This window comes from Plecotus auritus (assembly GCF_963455305.1).
Source record: "Plecotus auritus genome assembly, chromosome: 8".
Classification (NCBI taxonomy): Eukaryota; Metazoa; Chordata; class Mammalia; order Chiroptera; family Vespertilionidae; genus Plecotus; species Plecotus auritus.
This window is the reverse complement of record NC_137782.1, coordinates 111,379,836-111,402,825: the sequence shown is the minus strand read 5'-3', so window position 1 is coordinate 111,402,825 and position 22,990 is coordinate 111,379,836. Positions and strand designations below refer to the sequence as shown.

Genomic DNA, 22,990 nt, shown 5'->3' with positions numbered 1-22,990 from the left:
ATGTTGCGTGTTGTAGTGGAGTCGGCCAAGATTAACCCGCCCTTAACCCCCACACCCAGACCCTGTGTGTCTGTCTACTTCAGAGGTAAGCACCAGGATTCTGGATGGAAGAGAGACGCCCCAAGAGGCAACATGTATTCAATGAAAACAATAGGATTATTGGTGCCCTATTATGTGAAAGATGCTCTGTCTGACAGAAAACTAAGGTGGACACCCTCCAGTTCTTTCATAACTTATCATCTTTATTACCATTATTTCTTTTTTTTTAATCTTTATTGTTCAGATTATTACAGTTGTTCCTCTTTTTTTCCCCCATAGCTCCCCTCCACCCGGTTCCCACCCCACCCCATGCCCTTACCCCCCACCACTGTTCTCATCCATAGGTGTATGATTTTTGTCAAGTCTCTTTCTGAACCCCCACACCCCTTTCCTCCCCAAGGATTGTCAGTCCACTCCCTTCCTATGCCCCTGATTCTATTATATTCACCAGATTATTCTGTTCATAAGATTTTTTTATTCACTTGATTTTTAGATTTACTTGTTGATAGATATGTATTTGTTGTTTATAGCTTTTATCTTTACCCTTTTCTTCTTCTTCCTCTTCTTAAAGAATACCTTTCAACATTTCATATAATACTGGTTTGGCGGTGATGAACTCCTTTAGCTTTTTCTTATCTCTGAAGCTCTTTATCTGACCTTCAATTCTGAATGATAGCTTTGCTGGGTAGAGTAATCTTGGTTGTAGGTTCTTGCTATTCATCACTTTGAATATTTCTTGCCACTCCCTTCTGGCCTGCATCGTTTCTGTTGAGAAATCAGCTGAAAATCATATGGGTGCTCCCTTGTAGGTAACGGTTTTTCTCTTGCTGCTTTTAATATTCCCTCTTTGTCTTTTGCTCTTGGCATTTTAATTATGATGTGTCTTGGTGTGGTCCTGTTTGGATTCCTTTTGTTTGGGGTTCTCTACACTTCCTGGACTTGTAAGTCTATTTCTTTCACCAGGTCAGGGAAGTTTTCTGTCATTATTTCTTTAAATAGGTTTTCAGTATCTTGCTCTTTCTCTTCTTCTGGCACCCCCATAATTCGGATGTTGGTACGCTTGAAGTTGTCCCAGAGGTTCCTTAACCATCTTCATATTTTTGGATTCTTTCTTCTTTTTGCTTTTCCAGTTGAGTGTTTTTTGCTTCTTTGTATTTCAAATCTTTGACTTGATTCTTGCGATCCTCTAGTCTGCTGTTGGATCTCTGTATATTATTTTTTATTTCAGTCAGTGTATGCTTAATTTTTAATTGGTCCTTTTTCATATCCTCGAGGGTCTCGCTAAATTTATCGGCCTTTTCTTTTTTTTTTTTTTTTTAATATATTTTATTGATATTTTACAAAGAGGAAGGGAGAGGGATAGAGAGCTAGAAACATCGATGAGAGAGAAACATCGATCAGCTGCCTCCTGCACACCTCCCACTGGGGATGTGCCCGCAACCAAGGTACATGCCCTTAACCGGAATCGAACCCGGGACCCTTCAGTCCGCAGGCCGACGCTCTATCCACTGAGCCAAACCGGTTTCGGCAATTTATCGGCCTTTTCTAGAAAATTCTTAAAAAACCTTATAACCGTGGTTTTGAACTCTATATCCAGTCGTTTGCTTTCCTCCATTTCTTTCATTTGTGACCTGTTTCTTTATCTCCACATTTTGGCTGCTTCCCTGAGTTGACAGAGTGGCTTTATGTGCTAAGTGTCCTATAGGGCCCAGTGGCTCAGCCTCTCCAGTTACCTGAGGTGGACACTCTTGGTGCACCCCTTTGTGGGCTGTGTGCACAGCCTTGTTGTAGTTAAGCCTTGATTGTTGTTTGTATCACTGGGGGGAATTGACCTCCAGGCCAATTGGCTGTGAGGATCAGCTGTGTCTACGATGGGAGAACTTCTGTGCTGGAGACACCCTTATGAGGCAAGATTTGCTTCAGTGGGGCTTTGGTGCTCACTGAGTCTGCCCCCTGAGTGTGTCCCTTATGGATCTGAGGAGTTGTAATCTGGATGGTCCTACTCTGACCCCTGGGTACACTGGCTCTTGGATCTCCAAGGAGGTGCAAATTTAGCCTCTGCCTGAGGCCACCCAGCAGGAGCTACAGAGAGATCTGCAGATTCCTCTTCTTTGTTTGGGTTTTGGAGGTGCCCACATGAGGCCCAGCTGTAAAGCAATGCAAGCTCCTGTGGGGTCTTGGGCCTTCTTTTGGATGTTCTGGGTCTCTCTGACTCAGCTGCAGTTTGTTAGGTAAGTTTAGATTTCAAAGGACCAGGCCATTCATATGCAAAAGCCTCTGCGAACAGCTTGGATGGGGCGGAATCTCAGGGCCGAGGAAACAGCAATGGCTTCCTGTCAGCCCTGCCCTAAGAGGCCCCTGGGTCTCAGTGTCCCACGGTAATCGCTGCAAGCACCTCTGAGAGAAAGCTGCCCTTGAGTTTTGCCCGCTGCCAGACAGTCCAGTTTCTCCCTGTATGAGTCTGGGTCCTCAGAGTCTCGCCCGGAACTGGAGTTCAGAGCAGTAGGAAGCTTGTGTCTCCCTCCCTCTTGAAAAAGACAGCCACATACTCAGTTGCCAGCCCTCTCCGCGCACGCCTTCGTACCTCTGCACTTTACTTCCGCAGCTCCTCTGAGTCTCATTGTGCTTTTCTCTTTCCTTCTAGTTGTAGAATTTCCACTTAGCCAGCCTTCCTGTGGTTCTGGATGATGTCTGTTTTGTCTTTTAGTTGTAGTTTTAAAGTGGTTGTGCGAGGCAGCAAGTTCAGCTGTTTACCTATGCCACCATCTTGGTTTCTCTCACCATTATTTCTTTTATTCTGACATTTTTACTAAGGCATGGTTATGGAAAAAAGAGAAGGTTAATACTTTTCTCAAATTATTTATCTCAAGCTTCCGTGAAATAGGGTTACGCCACAAACTCAAGTTTAAAGAAAAAAAAAAGTACCTGCTTCATAGGATCAATGTGAGGATTTTATCTTATTATTTTTTAAATCATTTTTTATTTTCAATTACAGTTGACATACATTATTGTATTTGTTTCAGGTGTACACCCCAGTGATTAGACATTACATACTTAATAAGTGATCATCCTGATAAATCTCACATCTATCTGACAACATACATAGTTATTATACTACTAGGGGCCCAGTGCATGAATCTGTGCACCTTGAAAGGAACTGTGGGTCGTGAGGCTGCAGTGGGCACAGGGGCGGGTCTTGGCCCATCCTCTGCGCCCCTGCCTGGCCCCTCCCCCCTGGCCCCCGGTCCCCTGTCTGCCTGCAACCTGGCTCCCCGCAGCAGCGGGTGCGAGCACCCGGTGGGACTGCAGCATACAGGAGCAAAGAATTTTCAGTAAGCAACAGAGGCTCGCCCCGATGACACCGACCAGCATCCCGCCTTGGTCTGGTGCCCCCGCTCACTTGCTCCACCATCCTGCCGCCGATGCCCGCCACGTTCCGTGCACGCCCTCTGGTGGTCAGTGCATGTCATAGTGACCAGTTGTTCGGTTGTTCCACCGTTTGATCTATTTGCATATTAGGGTTTTATATATATAGATTATTGAATATATTCCCTATGCTTTACATTCCCATGACTATTCTGTAACAACTAATTTGTATTTCTTAATCCCTTCACCTTTTTCACCCATCCCCCCCACAACACTCCTCCCATCTGGCAACTGTCAAAACATTCTCTGTTTCTATGATTCTGTTTCTGTTCTGCTTGTTAGTTTATCTTGTTTTTTAGATTCAATTGTTGGTAGCTATATATTTATTGCCATTTTATTGTTCATATTTTTTTATCTTCTTCATCCTGTAACACAGACCCAGAGCCTCCTCTAGGCAAGTTACTGCCCAATAACTGAGCCAGAATGGGTCCAGTGGGTCCTACCAGAATGTTTCTCAGTTCTTCCTTCTCATCAATAATTTTTAACTCGAGGTTATCAAATGGGTCTTCTTCACACTCAAAGTGAGCAGGCTTGAAATCTGCCTTTGTGTGGCGTGGGCTGAGAACTTTCTGTTTCATGGCACTGCTGCTGACCCAAGTCGGGTGAGGCTGCTATTGTGCTGTGAGGTGGCAAGGATGGGGTTAATAGGAGGTGGCATTGTAGCTGTACTGTGAATGTTGGAGAAGCTCATTTTGTTATCGCCCGCTGGGGCCACTCTTAGAATTCACTTTAACTTCTGCTTCCTCAGCCTTACACGCTGCTTCCTGCTGGGTTTCTTGGATTTTCTTAATATCTGCAGCCCACTCAATGGTTTTCTTGTCCAAGGAGAAGTCATACTATACTTCTCTGACAACTGCAAACAATCAGGCAGGGAGAAGCTAATAGGTAGACCCACTTTAGCTGGTGTTTTGAATTTGTCTCCTATTTTAAATGGGACATCATTAAGGTAAACTGAAAGTCCCATGAAAATCCTCATCCAACTTTTTAGAAGCCATTTAGAACCTGAATGCCACTGCCACCACCGTCCCAGAAGCCAAAAGATGCTGGCACCACCAACCTCAGTTCTGGCTGATGGCTCTTAGGGAGAGTGAACACCACCACCTTCAACTCTGCCTGCCCCAGGCCAGGCTGTCACCTTAGCAGAAGCCAGTACCAGAGCCACCATGTTGAAGTCCTACTTCCCTCTCATTGAGCATTCTTATAGCCAGTGTTTTTAACTCTTCATCTAGTAGATTTCTTGCCTCCATTTTAGTTAATTGTTTTTCTGGAGTTTTGTTCTGTTCTTTCATTTGAGCCATGTTTCCTTGTCTCCTCATTTTGGCAGCCTCCCTGTGTTTGTTTTTATGTATTAGGTAGAGCTGCTACATCTCCCAGGCTTGGTAGAGTGGCCTAATGTGGTAGGTGTATGTTAGGGTCCAGTGGCACAGCCTCCTCGAAGCTGAGTACTTGAGGTGCACCCTGCCCCTGTGTGGGTTATACACCCTCCTCTTGTAGCTGAGCTCTGATTGTTATTGGCATGTCAATGTAAGGTATTTATCCAGGCTGATCAGCTGCAAGGACTGGCTGTGACTACTGACCACCGACTTCTACCCACCTTGCTGTGCAAGGGTCCACCCTACAGAACAAGACTTATTTCAGCAGGACACTGGTGCCCACTGAGTCTACCCCTTGGGTGTCTTCCTTGTGGAAGTGGTTGGTGATGGTGCTTCAATGTGATCTGAAGCTATCCACTGGGTGTGCTGGCTCTGGGCCCCCAGGATGTGCAGGCCAAGGTCAGCCACTGCCTGTGTCCTGCTTAGAGCCACTTGGCATGAGCTACAAAGCAATCTGCAAATGGCTGCCACTTGTGCTGGGCTTGGAGGTACCCAGGGGAGATCAAGCTGGGAACCAAGACTGGCTGCTGCTAGTGCCAGGCCTGGGGCCACTTAGCTAGAGGTACAGGGATCTTTGAGACCAGATGCTGCTTGTTTTAGAGAATTTAGGAAAATCTGAAGCATGAGCCAAGATAGGCCATTTGTATGGAAAAGCCACTGGAAATAGCATGGGTGGACCTGAAAGTTGGGTTGGGCAGGGCCTCAGGGAATCACCAGTATGTGTGTGGAGGGAGACAGTGTTAACAAGGTTGATCGAGTCTCAGATATGGCATCTGCCTGCTCTGTCGGGGGGAGGGCTCATCAAAGGAAAAGGCCTCTGCCAGCACTTCTGTTTGGAAGAAAGCTACCCCTTCAGCTCTCCCCCTGATACCAGACAATTAAGTTCCTCCCCATAAGTCTCTGGTGCCTTTCAAGCTGCTGCCTGCCACCCCACCCTACCACTTCTCCTGCCCCCAGCTCAGAGGAAGGAGTCTGAGTAAGGCAGTGCATGGGCCCTTTAAGAGGAATGCTGTGGACTCAAGCAGCCTCAGTCTCACTCAGCTTCAATCCCCACTGGTTTTTACAGTCAGAAGTTATGGGGACTTCTCTTCTCAGCACTGGAACCCTGGACTGAGGGGCCTGCTGTGGGGCTGGGACCCCTCGCTCCTCAGGGGTGACCTCCACAGCCAAGATATTCCTCCAGGTTTTTATCCACTACATTTGGGTGTGGGACCAGCCTGTTCTGTGTCTCTGGCCCTCGGATCAGTCTCGATGTGGCTTCTTTATATCCTTATCTGTAGGACTTCCATTCAGCTCAATTTCAGGTAGTTCTGAATGATGGCTGTTCTATAGTTTAGTTGTAAATTAATGTGGTTGTGGGACAAGGCAAGATTGTGTGTACTGGAAGTCCCAATGTAAAGACTTTAATAGATAATATATGAACTCTTTCTACAACTTCTGAAAATTGCCCAAGAATACTAATTATTTTTATAATCAACAAAAATTTATATTTTCATAAATATATTGATTTTTGCTCCTCAAAACAAATGCATGAGGCAAATAAGGGAAGTTTTATTGTCTCCATTTTTAATAGATAAGGGGAAAAGTCCAAGGAAGGTGGGAGGGAGGGGTTAAAGCATTTATGAGAGGGAATGAAAGAGTTTAAGTATCCTATATAATAAAAGAAAAACGTGTAAATTGACCATACCTCTGCTATGCTCACCAGCCAATCAGGAGTGAGTATGCAAATTAACCCAACAAAGATGGCAGGTTAAATTGCATACACAGGCGCTGGGCGGAGAGCAGAGCAGGAGAGCCAGCGGAGAGTGGAGCGGCTTGGGGAACTTGTCTCCCCAAGCTGCCAGATGGAGATCAGAGAGGGAGAGCTGGCAGTTTGGAGGACTTGGCAGAGCAGGAGGCTGTGGGACAGAGACAGAGCAGGAAGGGAAAACCCAGAGTGCAGGGAGCACCAGGAATTCTGGGAGTAGTAGTTCTGGTGGCAGCCCCAGGACCAGAAGCGGAAGCCCAAAGCGTGGGGAGCGCCAGGAATGCTGGGAATCATAGTTCTGGTGGCAGACAAATCTCCTAGACACTGAGCCTGGAGCAAGTTACTGTTGCAGTGGGGGATGGATGGAAAGCAAAGGTGAGAGACATAAGTAAAATCAGAGTGTCTAGGAAAAATTAAAGGGAAGATATTCTAAAACTTCCAAGAAATCTCCACCAATGAAGCAAAGAAAAAAAAAGCCTCTATTATTCTGTGAGCAACAAACCAAACTGGGTTGGGTTCTCAGACAATTCACTCACATGATTGCAAAGACAGACAGAAACTCCCGGATTGGAGAGGGCTCCCCTGAGGGCTCCCAGATTGGAGAGGGTACAGGTCAGGCTGAGGGACCCACCCCCCGTGCACGAATCTTTGTGCACCGGGCCCCTAGTCTACATATATAAAAGGCTAAGCGACCGTCTGACTGTCTGACTGGCCAGTAGGTATGATAAACACTGACCACCAGGGGGTAGACACTCAACGCAGGAGCTGTCAAGCTGTGGTGACTTGGCAGCGGCGGTTCTTGGGTGACACACCCCAGAACCAGAGAAGAGGGAGCCGGATTCTGGGGTGCGTCACCCAAGAACCGCCCTCTCGCATCCAGGACCCCTCGGAGGATGTCAGAGAGCCGGTTTCAGCCCAATCCCCACAGGCCAGGTTGAGGGACCCCACTTACTGGGGGGACCCCACTCACTCCACAGATGCCCTTCAAACTGCAGTGCTGCCCCAGGTGCAGCTTCCTGGGGAGGGACCGTGGGAGGTTAGCTCCAGGGTGTGTCCAGCCTGTCTTGCCTAGTCCTGCCCCGCTGGCCACCTTCTAATTAATTTCCTTTCCATGTGCACAAATCTGTGCACCAGGGCACTATATCTTCATAACAAAGAGCTGGGATTAAAAGGGAAAGAAGAAAAATAAAAATGAACCATTTATTGGTGAAGATTATGGAAAGGTAGCTACAGGCAAATGAGGTTTTCCAGGGTACATGGGGAGTGAGAAGACTTTCTACGAGAGACATGAGGCAAGCATGCGATTCCTTCCATTTCTCTCTCTCTCTCTCTCTCTCTCTCTCTCTCTCTCTCTCTCTCTCTCCCCCCCTCCCCCCCCCCCACCATGAGAAGAATATCAAAGTAATGTAACAAGTAATATAAGAATTTAGAGTTTCTTTGCAGGGCTACAGACTGTTCTTTGTTAAAGATATTTCTGGAGGAGGGGGATTTTAGCAGCTAAAGAGCTTTTAACCCATTATCAGTGTTTTGGGATGTCTCTTTGGGTACACTAGGCTTTGCTCTGAGAATAAATAAACCCTTGCATCTCAGTGCCAGAACACAATAAAAGTTAATTTCTTGCTTACATCAAGCCCTGTGTGGATGGCGCTGTCAGGCAGCTCTGCTGAGTGGTTTAGAGACCAGCTGCATGCTTCTGTGGCTGCAAAGTACCCCTGCCAGCAGGTCGTGAGTGTGGATTTGGGCAGTAGGGAGAAGGAGGATGGAGAACCTCATGGGAGATTTTAGGAGCCAGGCCTGGCAGTGGTGAATGTCCCTCCTATGCCCCTTTGGCCAGAACATGGCCCCACCTGGCTGCAAGATGGCTGGGAACTATGTACTCAGGAAGAAACAGAAACAAACACAAAACATAATCCGTCCCCAGGGCTGATGTCACACTTACAAAAAGTGAGAAATTCTGAAACCCTTGAGGAAGAAGGAATCAGTCCCATTTCACACCTGCCATTATAGATTTAAAGATTTATCTTTTGTGTGTTTTTTTAAATCCTCACCTGAGGACATGCTTTTATTAATGTTATAGAGAAAGGAAGGGAGAGGGAGATAGAGAGAAACATTGATATGAGAGCGAAACATCAATTGGTTGCTTCCCACATGTGCTGGACTAGGGATCCAACCAGCAACCTGGGTGTGTGCTATGACTGGAAATCAAACCCATGACTTTGTGGTGTACAGGACAACCCTCCAACCAACTAAGCCACACTGCCAGGGTGACTTGAAGTTTTTTAGAGCTTCCCACCTCTCTTTACCCCACTTGAACCTAGACTTTGAAATATTTCCTGTCCCCAATACCAGCCACTTCATGTCTTTGCAGATGTCAAGAAGAAAACTTCTGAGGGGGAAGGAAATAACCCCACATGGAACGAAGTAAGATGTATCAGGGCAAGCCCAGAAGAGGCAGTGACACCCAATAGTGAGGGAGAGGACATGGAGCCTCACAAGCTTTTCCCAAGGCTGGGCATCTTGGCCTGGGAGTAGCCTCTCAGCTGACAAGGCTGTGAAGGCCTGAGGGCTGCAGCAGCCACATTTGCCCACTGCTGCTCTGGCCCTTCTTCCCCACTCTGGGGATGGACCATGGTGTAGTCCGTCCTGTCCAACCTGGCCATTCTGATGTCCCCAGAAACCTGAAGCAGAGACAAGGCTCCCTGTGCAGGATCTCTGCTCACTTTCCATCCATCCATGTTCCCACTACCCCTTGGTCCCCAAACCTCTTAACTAACATGCCCACAACACTGCCGTTCAAGCTATGGAGACCCAGGGAGGATGCCCAGCACCCTGGTAGCAAATGCCATCCTCTGAGGAAATTAGACTTGACTGAGGGTCCTCAGGTTGAGAAAAACACTGTGCTAGCCTGTTGTCCTAGAAGGATGGGAAGGGGAGGGTAGAGAAGGGATGCTGACTTCTCTGTGCCTCCCACAGACCCTAATTTGGCACCTCTGGAACCACCCCCTACGGAATGACTCTTTCCTACAAGTCATCCTTCAGGACTTGTGCTCAGAAAAGAAAGAAAGGTAAGATAGAGAGAGGCACAGGAGCCTGACTCCCTAACAAAGCTACAGCAAGTCTCCTGGCTTTAATCCAAAATTCAATCACATGGACCTGAACCCACCCCAGCCAGCTACTTCAAAAAAGGAGCGGGGGCGGGGGACAGGGGACTTGTGGAAGGGCAGTGAGGCTAGGAGTGAAGATCAACTAGAACTAGGAACCTAGGAGCTCAGGAGCAGCCTGTCTCTTCTGAAGCCACAGGATTCCCAAATCTCTGCATCTCTCTGTCTATTCCTCAAGGCCCCATTCAGCTGAGACTGACATCCACTGAGATGGAAGCTATGGTATCATAGATCAATATTTCTACAAGAAAGAATCTAATTGGCCTAGTTTCAGTCAGGTGTCCACCCCCAGTCCAATCAGTTGCCCAATCAGCTGTTATTTGGCATAGTTCCCATTCAGGATGAGTGTGGGAGCAGAGCTTCTGGGAAGGGGCTTGGCAGGCAGAGCCAGTAACTAGGGTGCCCAATGCCCAGAGAGCCCCAAAGCCAATTCCCAGAGACTCAAGATCCTGTGTCCTCTCATGGCTGTTCCCCATCACTGTGTTCTTCCTTCGACCCCTCTATGGAAAACACAGCCTCTAGGAGAGAAAACCATCTCTAGATAAAGTCCTGCTTGGGACAGGGAAGGACACCCCTTCCCCTGGCTCAGGCTCCCATACCTGCTCCTTATCTCCCAGGTTCATTGGCTTGGTCACAATACTGCTCAAGCCCTTGGTAATAAAACCAAGAGAAGTTCTTTTTGTGAAGGACCTGACCCTCCTCAACCATTCCATGAAGCCCACAGATGTGAGTTGGGTCCCAGGAAGGGTAATTGGAAGATTGGGGACAACCCGAGAAACTGGGCTACTCTGCTTCAGCAGAGGGCCCGTGACCTCATCCAGAGACTGCATCCTGCCCTCAGGGGTCTCATCACAATGCCATCTTCTCCCGGACTTCCCTACTTGCCCGCCCACCCACTTAGACTATTTAGGTGATCATCCGCTGGATGTCTGCGACTGTGCTAGGCCTGGATACTATAGTGAATGAAACCCACAGTCTATTGGAATAGGCACCACTCACGATCACAAGTGCTCCAGCACAGTGCACAAGAGTGAAGAGAGCTAGGTCACTGAGGTCAAGAGGGGATGAATGATTCTGCTTGGAGGTTGAGGAAGGCTTTACAGAGGAGGTGGCTAAGCCATGTGGAAACAGATGAAGACCAACCAGATGAGAACCAGCAAAGGCTATGTATTCAGAATTGGCTATAGCAAGGGAGTCAGCCACCATCACGTGTGTTTGGCAGAGACTCGAAGGCAGGCAGAGGAGGGGGAAATCTCTACAGCAGAAAAAGGGGAGACTCCTGGTGCTTGTGGATGGGAGGTTGTTGGCCTGGGAAAGCTATAAGTGACGTCTCTAGAAGCTGGGCATCCTATGTGATTGGTTAGGGTGCACATTTGGCTTTCTCTGATTAGTCCTAAGCTGGAAGTGGGGACAAAAATTAGGGCAGTTGCAGTTATTAATCAAGTCCAGGCTATTTGGGGCTGATCACTATTGTTTGCTTCCTGGATTGTTGCTAGAGCTAGTGGTCTGGCTTCCTGTAAGTCTGATTTATAGCACACTGGCTTTCTGGGCTGGTTACTGTAGATACTGGTTTGGTTTCCTGGGCTGAGTGCTGCAGATTGTGGGGCAGAGTTCTATTTGCCTATATGCTCTGGCTATTGTCCATTTGCCTATTCCATTTCTCAGTTTATAGCCACCAGTTTATAACCTCCCTGCACCCTATACTGCACAAGGCCCCATGGTGTGGCATTGCATTATGTCCAGCACCACTCCAACCTGGAGAACTGGGCATGAGCCCACCAGGCTGGACTGGGTTTCAGTGCTGGGACTTGGCCAAGGATCACATGGTCTGGCGTATAGCCCCCTTGTCTTTGCCTTGTAGTGCACTATCACTCTACATGTGGCCCATATGACCAACCAGGATATTGAGAAGACAGGTATGGTTTTTCATGGAGCTTACCCCTACCTTTCCCCAAGCTATAGCTGGATGGGCATTTTGGGACCTTCAAGACCCAACCCTTGAGGCCTACAGAAGGATTGTGACCAGGTTAGGGTCTAGAGGCCAGATCCCCAGACACAGCTGAGGCTATCTGTCCCCTTAATATGTCCATTTGTCATCTCTACACATGCATCCTCTATGGGCTGCAGGGAGTGCTAAGGATGGCCATTTCCAAGAGCCCTCATGTGTGGAGAGTGGGGCCCAGGGTTACTAAGGATAGGTGGGGGTCCACGGAATGTTCTGGGGCAGACATGTGTCCCTATCAGGTCTTGGCCATATTTTCATTCAGAAACTAGTCTTTGTGGGTAGAATAATAAAATGGAGAAAATACCTCAATGTCCTGAGCCAGCCCTGAGAGCTCACCCTGGACTGTGTTTCCTCAGGGGATGAAGACCTCCTGGACGTAACTGCACTAGAAGCAGCCAGGCAGAAGCTGATGGTTCCCAGCTATGCTGTGCACAAGGAGCTGTCCTCAAAGCCGCAGCACTTTCAGGTTGAAAGCCCATGGAATTTGCATGACACCTCATGGTGTTCCCAAGTTATCCCACCTCTCCACAAGGTTGTGGCAGAGAGTTGGAGCTTCAGACCGGGCTACAGGTCCTCAGATTCTCACTGCATCCCTGCTCATCCAGGGGCCACTCTGGAGAACTTCTGCACATAGCTGAAGCTAGAGACAGTCCCAGTGGAGCAATAGGAGGCACTGATGGCTATGCACCAGCAGGTCTTGGCAGGTGCCGGGGAAACAGAGCAGAAAGCCTGGGCCCTGCCCTGCAGGAGTCCACGGGATTCTTGACAACATAGGGCTAGCCACATCCAAGGTCAAATTAGCTGAATGGGAGAGGTTGAAGGAAGTTTGAGTGGATCCGTGGGAAGGTCCATGGGTTCTACTGTGAATTCTGCAACCCCCAACTTCCCTTCAATCTGAAGCCTGTGACCTAACATTTCTGCCATGGTTTTGCCTGCCTCAGCCGGTTGAAGGAAGTTTGAGTGGATCCGTGGGAAGGTCCATGGGTTCTACTGTGAATTCTGCAACCCCCAACTTCCCTTCAATCTGAAGCCTGTGACCTAACATTTCTGCCATGGTTTTGCCTGCCTCAGCCTTCCACTTGCTCAGGAGGCTGGGATTCAACCTTGACTACTACTCTTCCTCACCCCACTCCCTGCATCCAGCCTCTGGCCAAGGCCAACGCTAACTAACTTAATGCCATCTGACTGCTCCTACTTCTCTGTATCCACTTCCATTCCTTGGCTTGAGCCATCACTTCCCTGGACCAAACACCAGTCTTCCAGCTCTCTCCTGTTCATTCTTCAGTCAAAGTGGTCTTTCAAAGATGTCATTCTCATCAGCCACCCACCTGCTTAAAAATGTCCTTAAAAATAAGTACACCCCAGTGTCCCCCGGACAAAATCCAAACTCCTTACAATGGCTTCCCAGGTCCTAGATACACCAAGCCTGCCCTTCCAAGCTACCCTCTCCCCTGCCCCTGCCACGCTGCTCTAACATCCTGGATAACTCACAGTCCCCATCTCAAGCCTCTCTCTAGCCGCCAGGCCTTTGCACGTGCTGCCTTTGAAATTCCTTCCTTCTCCCTGTTGGCCCCATCCTTTTTCACCAGGCTAGTTTACCACAGGAGAGAAGAATATCAGTGTGCCTATGTCACTCCCCTTACTATGGCATAGTGATAAGGACAAGATGCTGGCATGAGGACTGTTAGCCTGGTTTGGCCCACTCTTGTCTCTGGTGCTCAGGTAGCTGTGGATGTGTTAGTCTCTGAAAGGCTCCTGGAGTTGATGGAGACACAGGAGACCTCATGGAGAGTGATTGGACCCACAGCCTGGTCTGGGACTCCTGTATACTATTTACTACCTATAGTTAGGTGGCAAGCTCCCAAGACTGTGCACTGCTCTCCACTGCCATCACTATTTCCTCTCACCCCGCCTCAGCCAGCCTGGATCTTATGTGGCTCCAAGTTGCTCCTACCCCTCCTGCTTCTAATTCTAGGCTCAGATGTCACAGTCTCTTTACTGAATCTTGGTAAAGTACATAAAAGCAGAGATTACACCACAGATTCTAGATTCAACTACATGAAACTTAAAAATTTAAATTCCTTAAAAAGATCATAGATAAATAAAATCAGCCCTGGCCAGTGTGGCTCAGCTGGTTGAGCATTGTCCCATGCACTAAAGAGTCACCAGTTCGATTCCCAGGCAGGGCACATAATCCAGATTGTGGGTTAGATCCCTGGCCTGGGCGTGTATGGGAGGCAACCAATCAATGTTTCTCTTTTGCATTGATCTCTCTCTTTCTCTCTCTCTCTCTCTCTCTCTCTCTCTCTCTCTCTCTCTCTTCCTCCCTCCCTCCTTCCCTCCCTCTCCATCCTCTCTCTCTCTCTCTCTCAAATCAATAAAAAATTATAAAAAAGAAAAATAAATAAGTAAAAATCAACAAACAGAGCCCTAGCTGGTTTGGCGGTTTGGCTCAGTGGTTAGGGCATCAGCCTGCAGACCAAAGCGTCCCGGGTTTGATTACGGTCAAGGACACATACCTTGGTTACAGGCTCCTCCCTGGCCCGGGCCCTGGTTGGGACACGTGCAAGAGGCAACTAATCAATGTGTTTCTCTCACGTCAGTGTTTCGCTCTGTCTTTCCCTCTCTCTTCCACTCTCCCTAAAAATCAATGGAAAAATATCCTCGGGTGAGGATTAATGAAAAACAACAACAAACAGAAACATTAGACTTTTTTTCTTATTCTGTAACAAGCACATACCAGTGGAGAAGAAAAAGGAAAACACAAGATGACAACGACAAAGCAGTGGAGGTGACAGTACCCAGAAGGAAACAGAGTCACGGCCATCGCCAAGCTTGTCTCCAGGCAGGCGGGTCCAGCTCCTGCCAGCCTTCTCCCTGTGGGCTCTCCTTCTCTCCACAGCAGATGTTTCTCATCACAACATTTGGATCTTTCAGAGAGAATCCCTGTGGGAGAAGGGGAGCCCAAGTCCCCAACATCAGGGTCTCATTTTGTCCCCGGTAGGTGCAAGTGAAGGTGTTTGAAGCCCGCCAGCTCATGGGCAACGACCTCAAGCCATTGGTGAAGGTGGTCATTGGAGGCCATCAAAACCACACACGTACCAAGATGGGAAACAACCCTTTCTTCAACGAGGTGGGCTGCACGTGCCCTTCAGGGCTGAATGGGGCACTTTGGCCAATTGAGCCTGTCGAGCTGGGCATTTCCTGCAGGCAGGCAGCCAGCTTGCTCCTTGACTGGAGTGTTTTCATGTGTTCTACAAACACTTACTGAGCACCTACAGAGGGTGGAGTACTGTGCTTGGCACTGGGACCACAGATGGATAATTTGCAGGAATGATTGATAGAACTGTAGATGAGGGGAGGGAAGCCTGCACAATGCACTGGAGTCTGTCATGAATGGCACTTGGGAGCCACAGAGGGACTGAAGCAGGAGAGTGACAGAGCCAGGTTTGCATTTGGAAAGGAAGTTCTCACTGCAGCAGGGAGTGGTGGTGGAGAGGACTGACAGGGCAATCTAGAAGGAGACAGAGGCTCCACTGTTCACTCCAGGGCGCTAGCTGGGCCTCCAGCTGCTCACAACAGGTTCTCTGGAAATCCCCATCCCTGCCCTTTATCCAGGCAGAAAACTCTCCAGGAGCTGGCAGGCCTCTGCTTCCTGAGGAGGAGCGTGAGGGCAGTATATGCTGAGAGATATTGAAATGGGCACATGACAGGAAGAAGCCTACCACTCTGAGCCTTTGGGCTCACTGAGAACTAACTCCATCCCCATCCTGTCCTTCAGATCTTCTTCCAGAATTTCCATGAGGTTCCTGCAAAGTTCTTTGATTACACCATCTTAATCCAGGTAAAGAACCAGAAAAGATGGGTCCACTCTCTTGTCCCACCTCAATCCAGGGAAGCACTTCAGTTCCCCCAGCCCCACCCTTAGAGCCAGGGTCACCTCAGATGGTCTTTCTGACCCCAGGGCAGCATCTCCACCACCTTCTTCACTCTCCTGCAGTCCAGACCCACATTCATTCATTCATTCATTCAGCAAATATGGAATGCTAACCGCTAGGCCCTGACCTGGACACTGAGGTGAACAAAGCAACATCTCCCCATGTGCCAGGGCTCTCATGCCACCAAAGGACCCCCTAATATCCTCTCGAGGGGGCACATTCTACTCTTCTACCAGAGGGAGCCCAGGAACAGTGGTGAACATGTGTTTATCAGATGCCTCGTATGTCCCAGCACAGGGCTGAAGAGAAAGAGGAGGCCACCCCCTCAAAGAGTTTCCACATTTGTGGGAACACAGGCACATAGGAAACAACCAGGACAGCAGGTGGTGAGAGTCGAGTGCGACACTTGGCTTTGTGTTGATCTTTGGATTGAGCAAGTGAATTGGCCTCTTTAATCAATTTCCTCATCAGGAAAATGAAGCTAAAAACCGGAACCCTCACAGGGTTTCTCTGAGAACGAGAAGAAACATATGTGGATGTACAGAATCAGCTATTGGGATGTGCCCTTGCAGTTCCTGCCCTGGGTGCGGAGGAAACTGGGCTGTGTAAACTGAACTCTTTCTGGCCGTTCCCCTGCAGGTGCTGAATGCCTCAGTGATAAGAGCCAATTCGGAGATCGGCAGATTCCAAGTGAGCACTGGAGGAAGGGGGTGGTTTGGGGAAGGGTCATAGAGACCCACCTACCCTGGGCTCCACCCACAAGGCCAGGAAAGGACTGGGATTCTCAAGTGAAAGATCCAGCTTTGAATCCATCTACCTACTGGGTGACTTAGACAAGGCATTCTGAGTCTCTGCTTCCTGTAAATGAGGATGATAACTTACTCAGCCACAGGGTTGTTGTGAGGATTAAAGCACATAACATTCATGAGAACACTGGGTGCCATGTTGACGTCCCCACACTTATAATGAGATACAGTTCAAGCCTCTGTCTCCAGGAAATGGAAACAGAGCATCCAAAAAGGCCAACCTAATTGTCGGAGAAACCAGAAAGGCTGCTACCTGTGAGGACAGAGTGAAAGGTTTGCTTTGGAAAGACACAGGCTGAGATGAGGAAAGTTTACACATCACAAAGGGCTATGCAAAGATTCCCCAAATCCAGGAAGATCAGAAAAGGTAGGGTTGCCAGGTTAAAGACAGGATGCCCCATTAAATCTGAGTGTTAAACAGCAGGCACTTTGTAAATAGAAGTATGTCCCAAATACTGCATGGCTCCTCACAAAATATTGCAGGGGACAAACGTATACTGAAAAGTAGTCATTGTGTATGTGCAATTCAAATTTAAGCAGGCATCTATATTTTTATTCAAATTTAAGCAGGCATCTGTATTAAACCGGGCAACCCACAAAAAGCGCTTCACCTGTTAGTGTCGCTGCAGGAGGAACACATGAGGCCGAAAGTGGTAAAGATTCTAAATTTATTGTTACATTTGTGACAGAATGTGATATGCTGAGAACAAAATGCCATCAGCAGGCCAGAGTAAGGGGAGTGGGATATTTATGTCTACCGTAAAGGTCAGAGTAACTGGTAGGACCAGGTGCAGGTGGGAGGGCGGGTGTAGGTGGTCCATTGGAAACAGGGTAAGGCTACTGATGTCTTTCAAAATCTGTAATGAGAATAAGAGGAAAACAGCTGGGAAGGGCGAGAGCCGTAAGCTGGTTATAATGGAGCACAGAATAAAGAATGTGCCTAACATTCCAGCCGATCTTGTTTTTTCCTGTAAGCTGGGGTTCCTATAAGTTGGGCTTCCTATAAGCTGAGGTTGATGAAGGAAGCCGATCTCGTTCTTCTGTAACTTCTTCATGCTTAGGTGAGATGTACTAGTAGAAATGTCCCTATTTAATCGGTGATTGAGGAAGGGGATGATATCTAGTGTAGATCTGGAATAGCATCATTTCCCCTATAGATCTATTGGCAATTGTCTGAATGTGGTTTTGGAGGAAGGAGGAAAAGGCTCTTAGGATGCCTGGGCCAAAGATGAGTGCCAGCAAGAGCATTAAGAGGGGTCCAACTAGAGGGAGAAGCCAGGAGGTCCAGTTAAGGTTCTGTAGCCAGCTGCCCAGGATTCCAAAAGTTGCTGTCAGATTTTTGAGGCCCTGTCAACTAATTTCTTGGCTCCATCCCTTACTATGCTAGACCGGTTGGCATAAAAACAGCATTTTTTTTTTTTTATATAAATTTTGTGTTTTATTTTTTTCATCCGTCACTTAGGGAATTAGCACCTATAGGATTCTGAGCATATAATAGATACTTAATAAGTCTTTTAACATTTTTAATGCTGAGATTTTTAAAATATATATATTTTACAGAGAGGAAGGGAGAGGGATAGAGAGCTAGAAACATCGATCAGCTGCCTCCTGCACACCTCCCACTGGGGATGTGCCTGTAACAAAGGTACATGCCCTTGACCGGAATTGAACCCGGGACCCTTCAGTCCGCAGGCCGACACTCTATCCACTGAGCCAAACCGGTTTCAGCAAAAAAACCCAGCATTTTTAAAGTACTGAGTGCAGGGGAAAGGTAGAGAATATGCCCAACATCACCCTTGGAAAAGGCAAATTTAGGACAAATTAAAGTTAGGTTACTTTCTCACTACTTGTAATAAGGCAAGTCATGAATTGCCTCCCCCTGCCCCCCCCCCCCCCCCCCCCGTCTTACTCTCCAAGCCACAGTGCAGGCTTAGAAATTAAGATTCTAATCTAGAGAGTAACTAGCAGGAGATCAAAAACGTTGTGCTTTTGACAAAGGCCACTGTGAAATTTTCAGAGAATAACCAGTCATATGAATTGCTGAGTAAAATACAGAGGACGGAAAAAAACTGAGCTTTTAAAAAAAATACGTCACTTTTTTGGAAATTTTCAACATACACAGAAGTAGAGAGAATAGTATAAATTTCCACCTTCTCATCACTCAGCTTCACCAATTCATTGCAATCGGGTTTTTATCCACACCCAGCCTATTTCCCCAGCCCCACTGAATTACTTTGAATCAGATCTCAGACATGACAGTTTAATTTTAAATATTTCAGTGTGTAGTTCTAAAACATATCTTATTAAGCATAACAAATATGACTATCACATTTAATTAAAAACCTTTCTAATTCGGTGTTCAAATTCCCCTAATTGTCTTGTGAATTCCTTTTACAGTTTGCTCAAACCAGGAATCAAACTAGGTGCATACATTGCAGTTGCTTAAAATGTATTATCAGGACTCTTTTATTCTGTTGGTCCCATCCCCCTTTTTCCTTCCAATTTATTTATTAAAGAAACAAATTTGTCCTATAGAGTCCCCCTCCCGCTGCCCCATCTGGATTTTGCTGATTGCATCTCCCGAGGACCAGTTCTCAGGTCCCTCTGCCCAGGTATTTCATCTCGAGGAGGCTTCACCAGACTTGGGTCAATTATTTGGCAAGATGGCTTCAGCAGGAGGCACAGAATGTCTGTTTGTCTCTCTTTTTATGTTGGTAACAGCTATCGATGACCACTGCCCAGATCTACTGCTTCATTAGGGATGACTGAAGTTTTGGGTATTTTTTTTAGGGGTGACTGAGTTTTGTTTCCTTCCAGCTTTATTGAGGTATAATTGACATACAATGAATTATACACATTTAAAATATACACTTGATACATTAAAAAATACATATACACCCGTGAAACCACCATCATAATCAAGATAATGAACATACCTGTCATGTCAATCATCCCCAAAAGTTTCCTTGTGCCCCTTTGTAGTTTTTGCTTCTAACCCCCAACTCACCCCCTTCCATCCCCAGGCAACCAATGGTCTGCTTTCTGTAACTATAGATTGCTTTGTACTTTCTAGAACTTCATATAAATGGAATCATACAGCATGCACTTTTTTTTTGTTTGACTGCTTTCACTCAGCATAATTATTTTGAGATTCATCCATGCTGCATATATCAATAGTTCATTTCTTTTTAATGCTGAGTAGTATTCCATTGTATGGATATACCACAGTTTGTTTATCCATTCATCTGTTGATGAACATTTAGATTATTTTCAGTTTTTGGCTATTACAATAAAGCTGTTACAATATATATATATAAAAGTCTAAGTAACCGTTATGACCGGTCAACCGAACAACCAGTTGACCGGTCGCTATGCTATGATGCGCATTGACCACCAGGGGGCAGACGCTCAATGCAGGAGCTGCCCCCTGGTGGTCAGTGTGCTCCCACAGCCAACCTCCCGTGGTCCTTCCCTGGCTGGCCAGCCCAATCAGCCACAATCGGCCACAATCACTGGTCAGGCTGAGAGACCCCACCCATGCATGAATTCATGCACCGGGCCTCTAGTTGATGTATAAATCTTAGAGTGGATATATGCTTTAATTTCTCTGGAGTAGATATATAGAATTAGAATGACTAACTCTAATGGTAGGTGTAACCACCGTCATAATTAAGATAATGAATAGAGGGCGGAAAAAATCTGAGCTTTTAAAAAAATAACTTTGTTGTTGTTTTTGTTAATCCTGACCCAAGGATATTTTTCCATTGATTTTTAGAGAGAGTGGAAGGGAGGGGGAGAAACAGAGAGAGAAACATCATTGTGAGAGGACACATCGATTGGTTGCCTCTTATACATGCCCCAACTAGGGCTGCAATCGAGATATGTACACTTGACCGGGACCCTTCAGTCCACAGGCCAACGCTTTATCCACTGAGCCAAACTGGGTAGGGCTAAAGAAAATTCTTTATGGTGTTTTTCTAAAATTCCATTCAAGCTTTATCATTTTATATTCCCATCAGAGGTATATTAGAGTTCCAGTTGCTCCACATTCTCATCAACATTTGATATAGTCCATCTTATTTTATTTTAGTCATTCTAATTATGTGTGGTTGTATCTCATGGTGATACACTTCCCTGATGACTAATGATGTTGAGCATCTTTTCATGTGCTTATTTGCCTTGAATATATCTTCTTTATCTGTTCAAAATGTCTGTTCAAATTTTTTACTTGTTTTCATTGGGTTGTTTTCTTACTATTGAGTCTTGAAATTATCTTCTATGTTCTTAAGTCCATTATCAGATATATGACTTGGAAATATTTTCTGCCAGTATATGACTTGTCCTTTTATTTGATAGTGTCTTTCAGAGAGCAGAAGATTTTTAAATTTCAATGAAGCCCAATTTATCAGATTTCTTTTATGAATTGTGCTTTTGTTGTTGTATCTAAGAAATCTTTGCCTACTTGATCCAAGGGGGTATGGTTTTAAAGCAGGCCTAACATGCAGGATCTGGGGACTGCTCTGTGGACCCTTTAGATGTGAGCTCCAGGGGTGGCCTTGCTCCATAGTACATCAATGCTGTACCACATCCTCCAGCCTCAGTCAGAAACCTTCTCACAGGAAAAGGGAAAACTCATAGTCTCTCTGCCAACAACTCTCTTGACCATTCTCTTACCCAGACAAGAGGAGCCCTTCCCACACCCAGGGCCAATGCTGTGTTGCCAGGCAGTGCTGCTTGGTGGTTAAGTGTCCTTCCAATCCAGGCCTCCCCATTTACTAGCTGGAAGACTTTGAGCACTTCCCTCAAACTCACTATCTTCCTCTGTAGAATAGAGGAGACATGGACCAACTTCTAGCTTGTTGCAAAGACTTAAAAAGTTAGGGCAGGTCAAGTGGCTAATATTGTCATCAGCGTAGCTGGTATTACAAATCTTGGCTGGAGGTGCTAATTAATCTTTATTCCACTCTTGTCTTTTCAGACAGATATTGGTTTTATCTACCATTCTCCAGGTAGGTAAATAGTTGTTGCAAATATGTATGCCTTCCGAGTAAAACCAGGCCATGTGTCAAAACATCACAAAATCTCTGTATGTTCAACATATGGGGAGAGTAGTCAAGGGTGTGAATTATCTTCCATACTTGATAATATTTAATGGTACTTCATGGCATTTTATCTTGTTTTATAAGAACATCTTTCTCTTTAAAACTGAAGAAATCCTTTTGGGTCAAATGTTAATATTTTAATGCAGCCTTGGGCTGACTTTCTTTTTTTAATTTTTTTTTTTTTTATTTACTGAAGAGAGAGAGAAAGGAAGAGAGAGAGAGAGAGAGAGAGAGAGAGAGAGAGAGAGAGAAACATTGATTTGTTGTTCCACTTACTTATGTATTCATTGGTTGATTCTTATATGTGCCCCGACCAGGGATTGAACCTGCAAACTTGGAGTATCGGGATGATGCTCCAACCAACTGAGCTACCTGGCCAGGGCCAGCCTTGGACTGACTTTCTATTTTTTAGTTCATTGGGGAATTGAAGTTTGAGCAGAGATTTCCTCTGTGACCTGGCCATAACATAACAGGTTAATGTTGGGACTTAAAGTTGAGGAGAATTCTTGTCTTTCTCAGACCAGGATAGTAACAACTGTATGTTCCCAGAATGAGAAAGAGGGGTCCCTGTTTTCTAACGGCATTAGCTGGCAGCCTGGTGAGTGCACTATCTTGGCTTAATGATAGGAGTGACTCTCATTGTCCTACTACTGGATAGCAACCAATATATGAGACATGTTTGCACACCCCTCTCACACACAAACAAAGCCTGGTTTCAGGGGAGAATAATGGAGACTGGAAGCTGGTCTCCCATGGACCCTCTGCCTCTCCAGGTCACGCACTCCAGAGGAGGTGGTTAGGCCTCTGCCAGCCAAATGAACCCAACAGTGGTGTGAGAGGCTACCTGAAGGTCACCATCTGTGCTCTCGGTGTGGGAGACCAGGCCCTGGTGAGGCTGCCCCCCATACCCAAGTAACATTTCCTACCCTGACTGCTTCTGTGGGGCACCCCTGGGCCTTCACATCCTTTCATTTGTCCATGGTGTCACTTCAGAGTTGTCCACTTATTCCCCTCAGTAGCCTTGGCCGTGACCTCCCTGCAACTTTGACCCTGTCAGCTCTCTGGTCTCTCCAGGTAGATCAAAAGCTGCCCTATGATGCTGATGACACCAAAATTCACATCTTGAAGTCAACAATGGTCCCAATGAACCTGGCCTACTTACAGTTCTTCATCTACTGTGCAGAGGACCTTCACCTCAGTGAGAGTCAGGGTGGCAGGGAGGAAGCTACTCTGAGGTGCCCTACATGGTGGCACCCTAGGTCCCCATGGGGTTTGCCTGTTCCATATGGACACTAAGATCTGGGGTGAGGGAGAGGGTGAAGCTAAAATCCACCAAGAGTAGTTTTATGGAGGCCCTATCACACCCATTAAATTGGGCCGTATATTCCTGACC

At 46.7% G+C, this 22,990-nt stretch overlaps 1 protein-coding gene across 1 annotated transcript in view; it reads left to right on the top strand.

Moving 5' to 3' along the window:
- FER1L5 (fer-1 like family member 5) overlaps positions 1–22,990 on the top strand; it is a gene marked incomplete at both ends in the record, with an annotated part of 65,442 nt that continues 42,452 nt past the window's right edge. Inside the window, 12 exons of the mRNA XM_080684939.1 lie at positions 1–85; positions 8,954–9,006; positions 9,559–9,650; positions 10,364–10,472; positions 11,608–11,662; positions 12,108–12,217; positions 14,756–14,884; positions 15,533–15,595; positions 16,329–16,379; positions 21,474–21,504; positions 22,371–22,486; positions 22,672–22,795. Coding sequence (XP_080541065.1) covers positions 1–85; positions 8,954–9,006; positions 9,559–9,650; positions 10,364–10,472; positions 11,608–11,662; positions 12,108–12,217; positions 14,756–14,884; positions 15,533–15,595; positions 16,329–16,379; positions 21,474–21,504; positions 22,371–22,486; positions 22,672–22,795 — 1,018 coding nt within the window. The remainder of the gene's footprint in view (positions 86–8,953; positions 9,007–9,558; positions 9,651–10,363; positions 10,473–11,607; positions 11,663–12,107; positions 12,218–14,755; positions 14,885–15,532; positions 15,596–16,328; positions 16,380–21,473; positions 21,505–22,370; positions 22,487–22,671; positions 22,796–22,990) is intronic.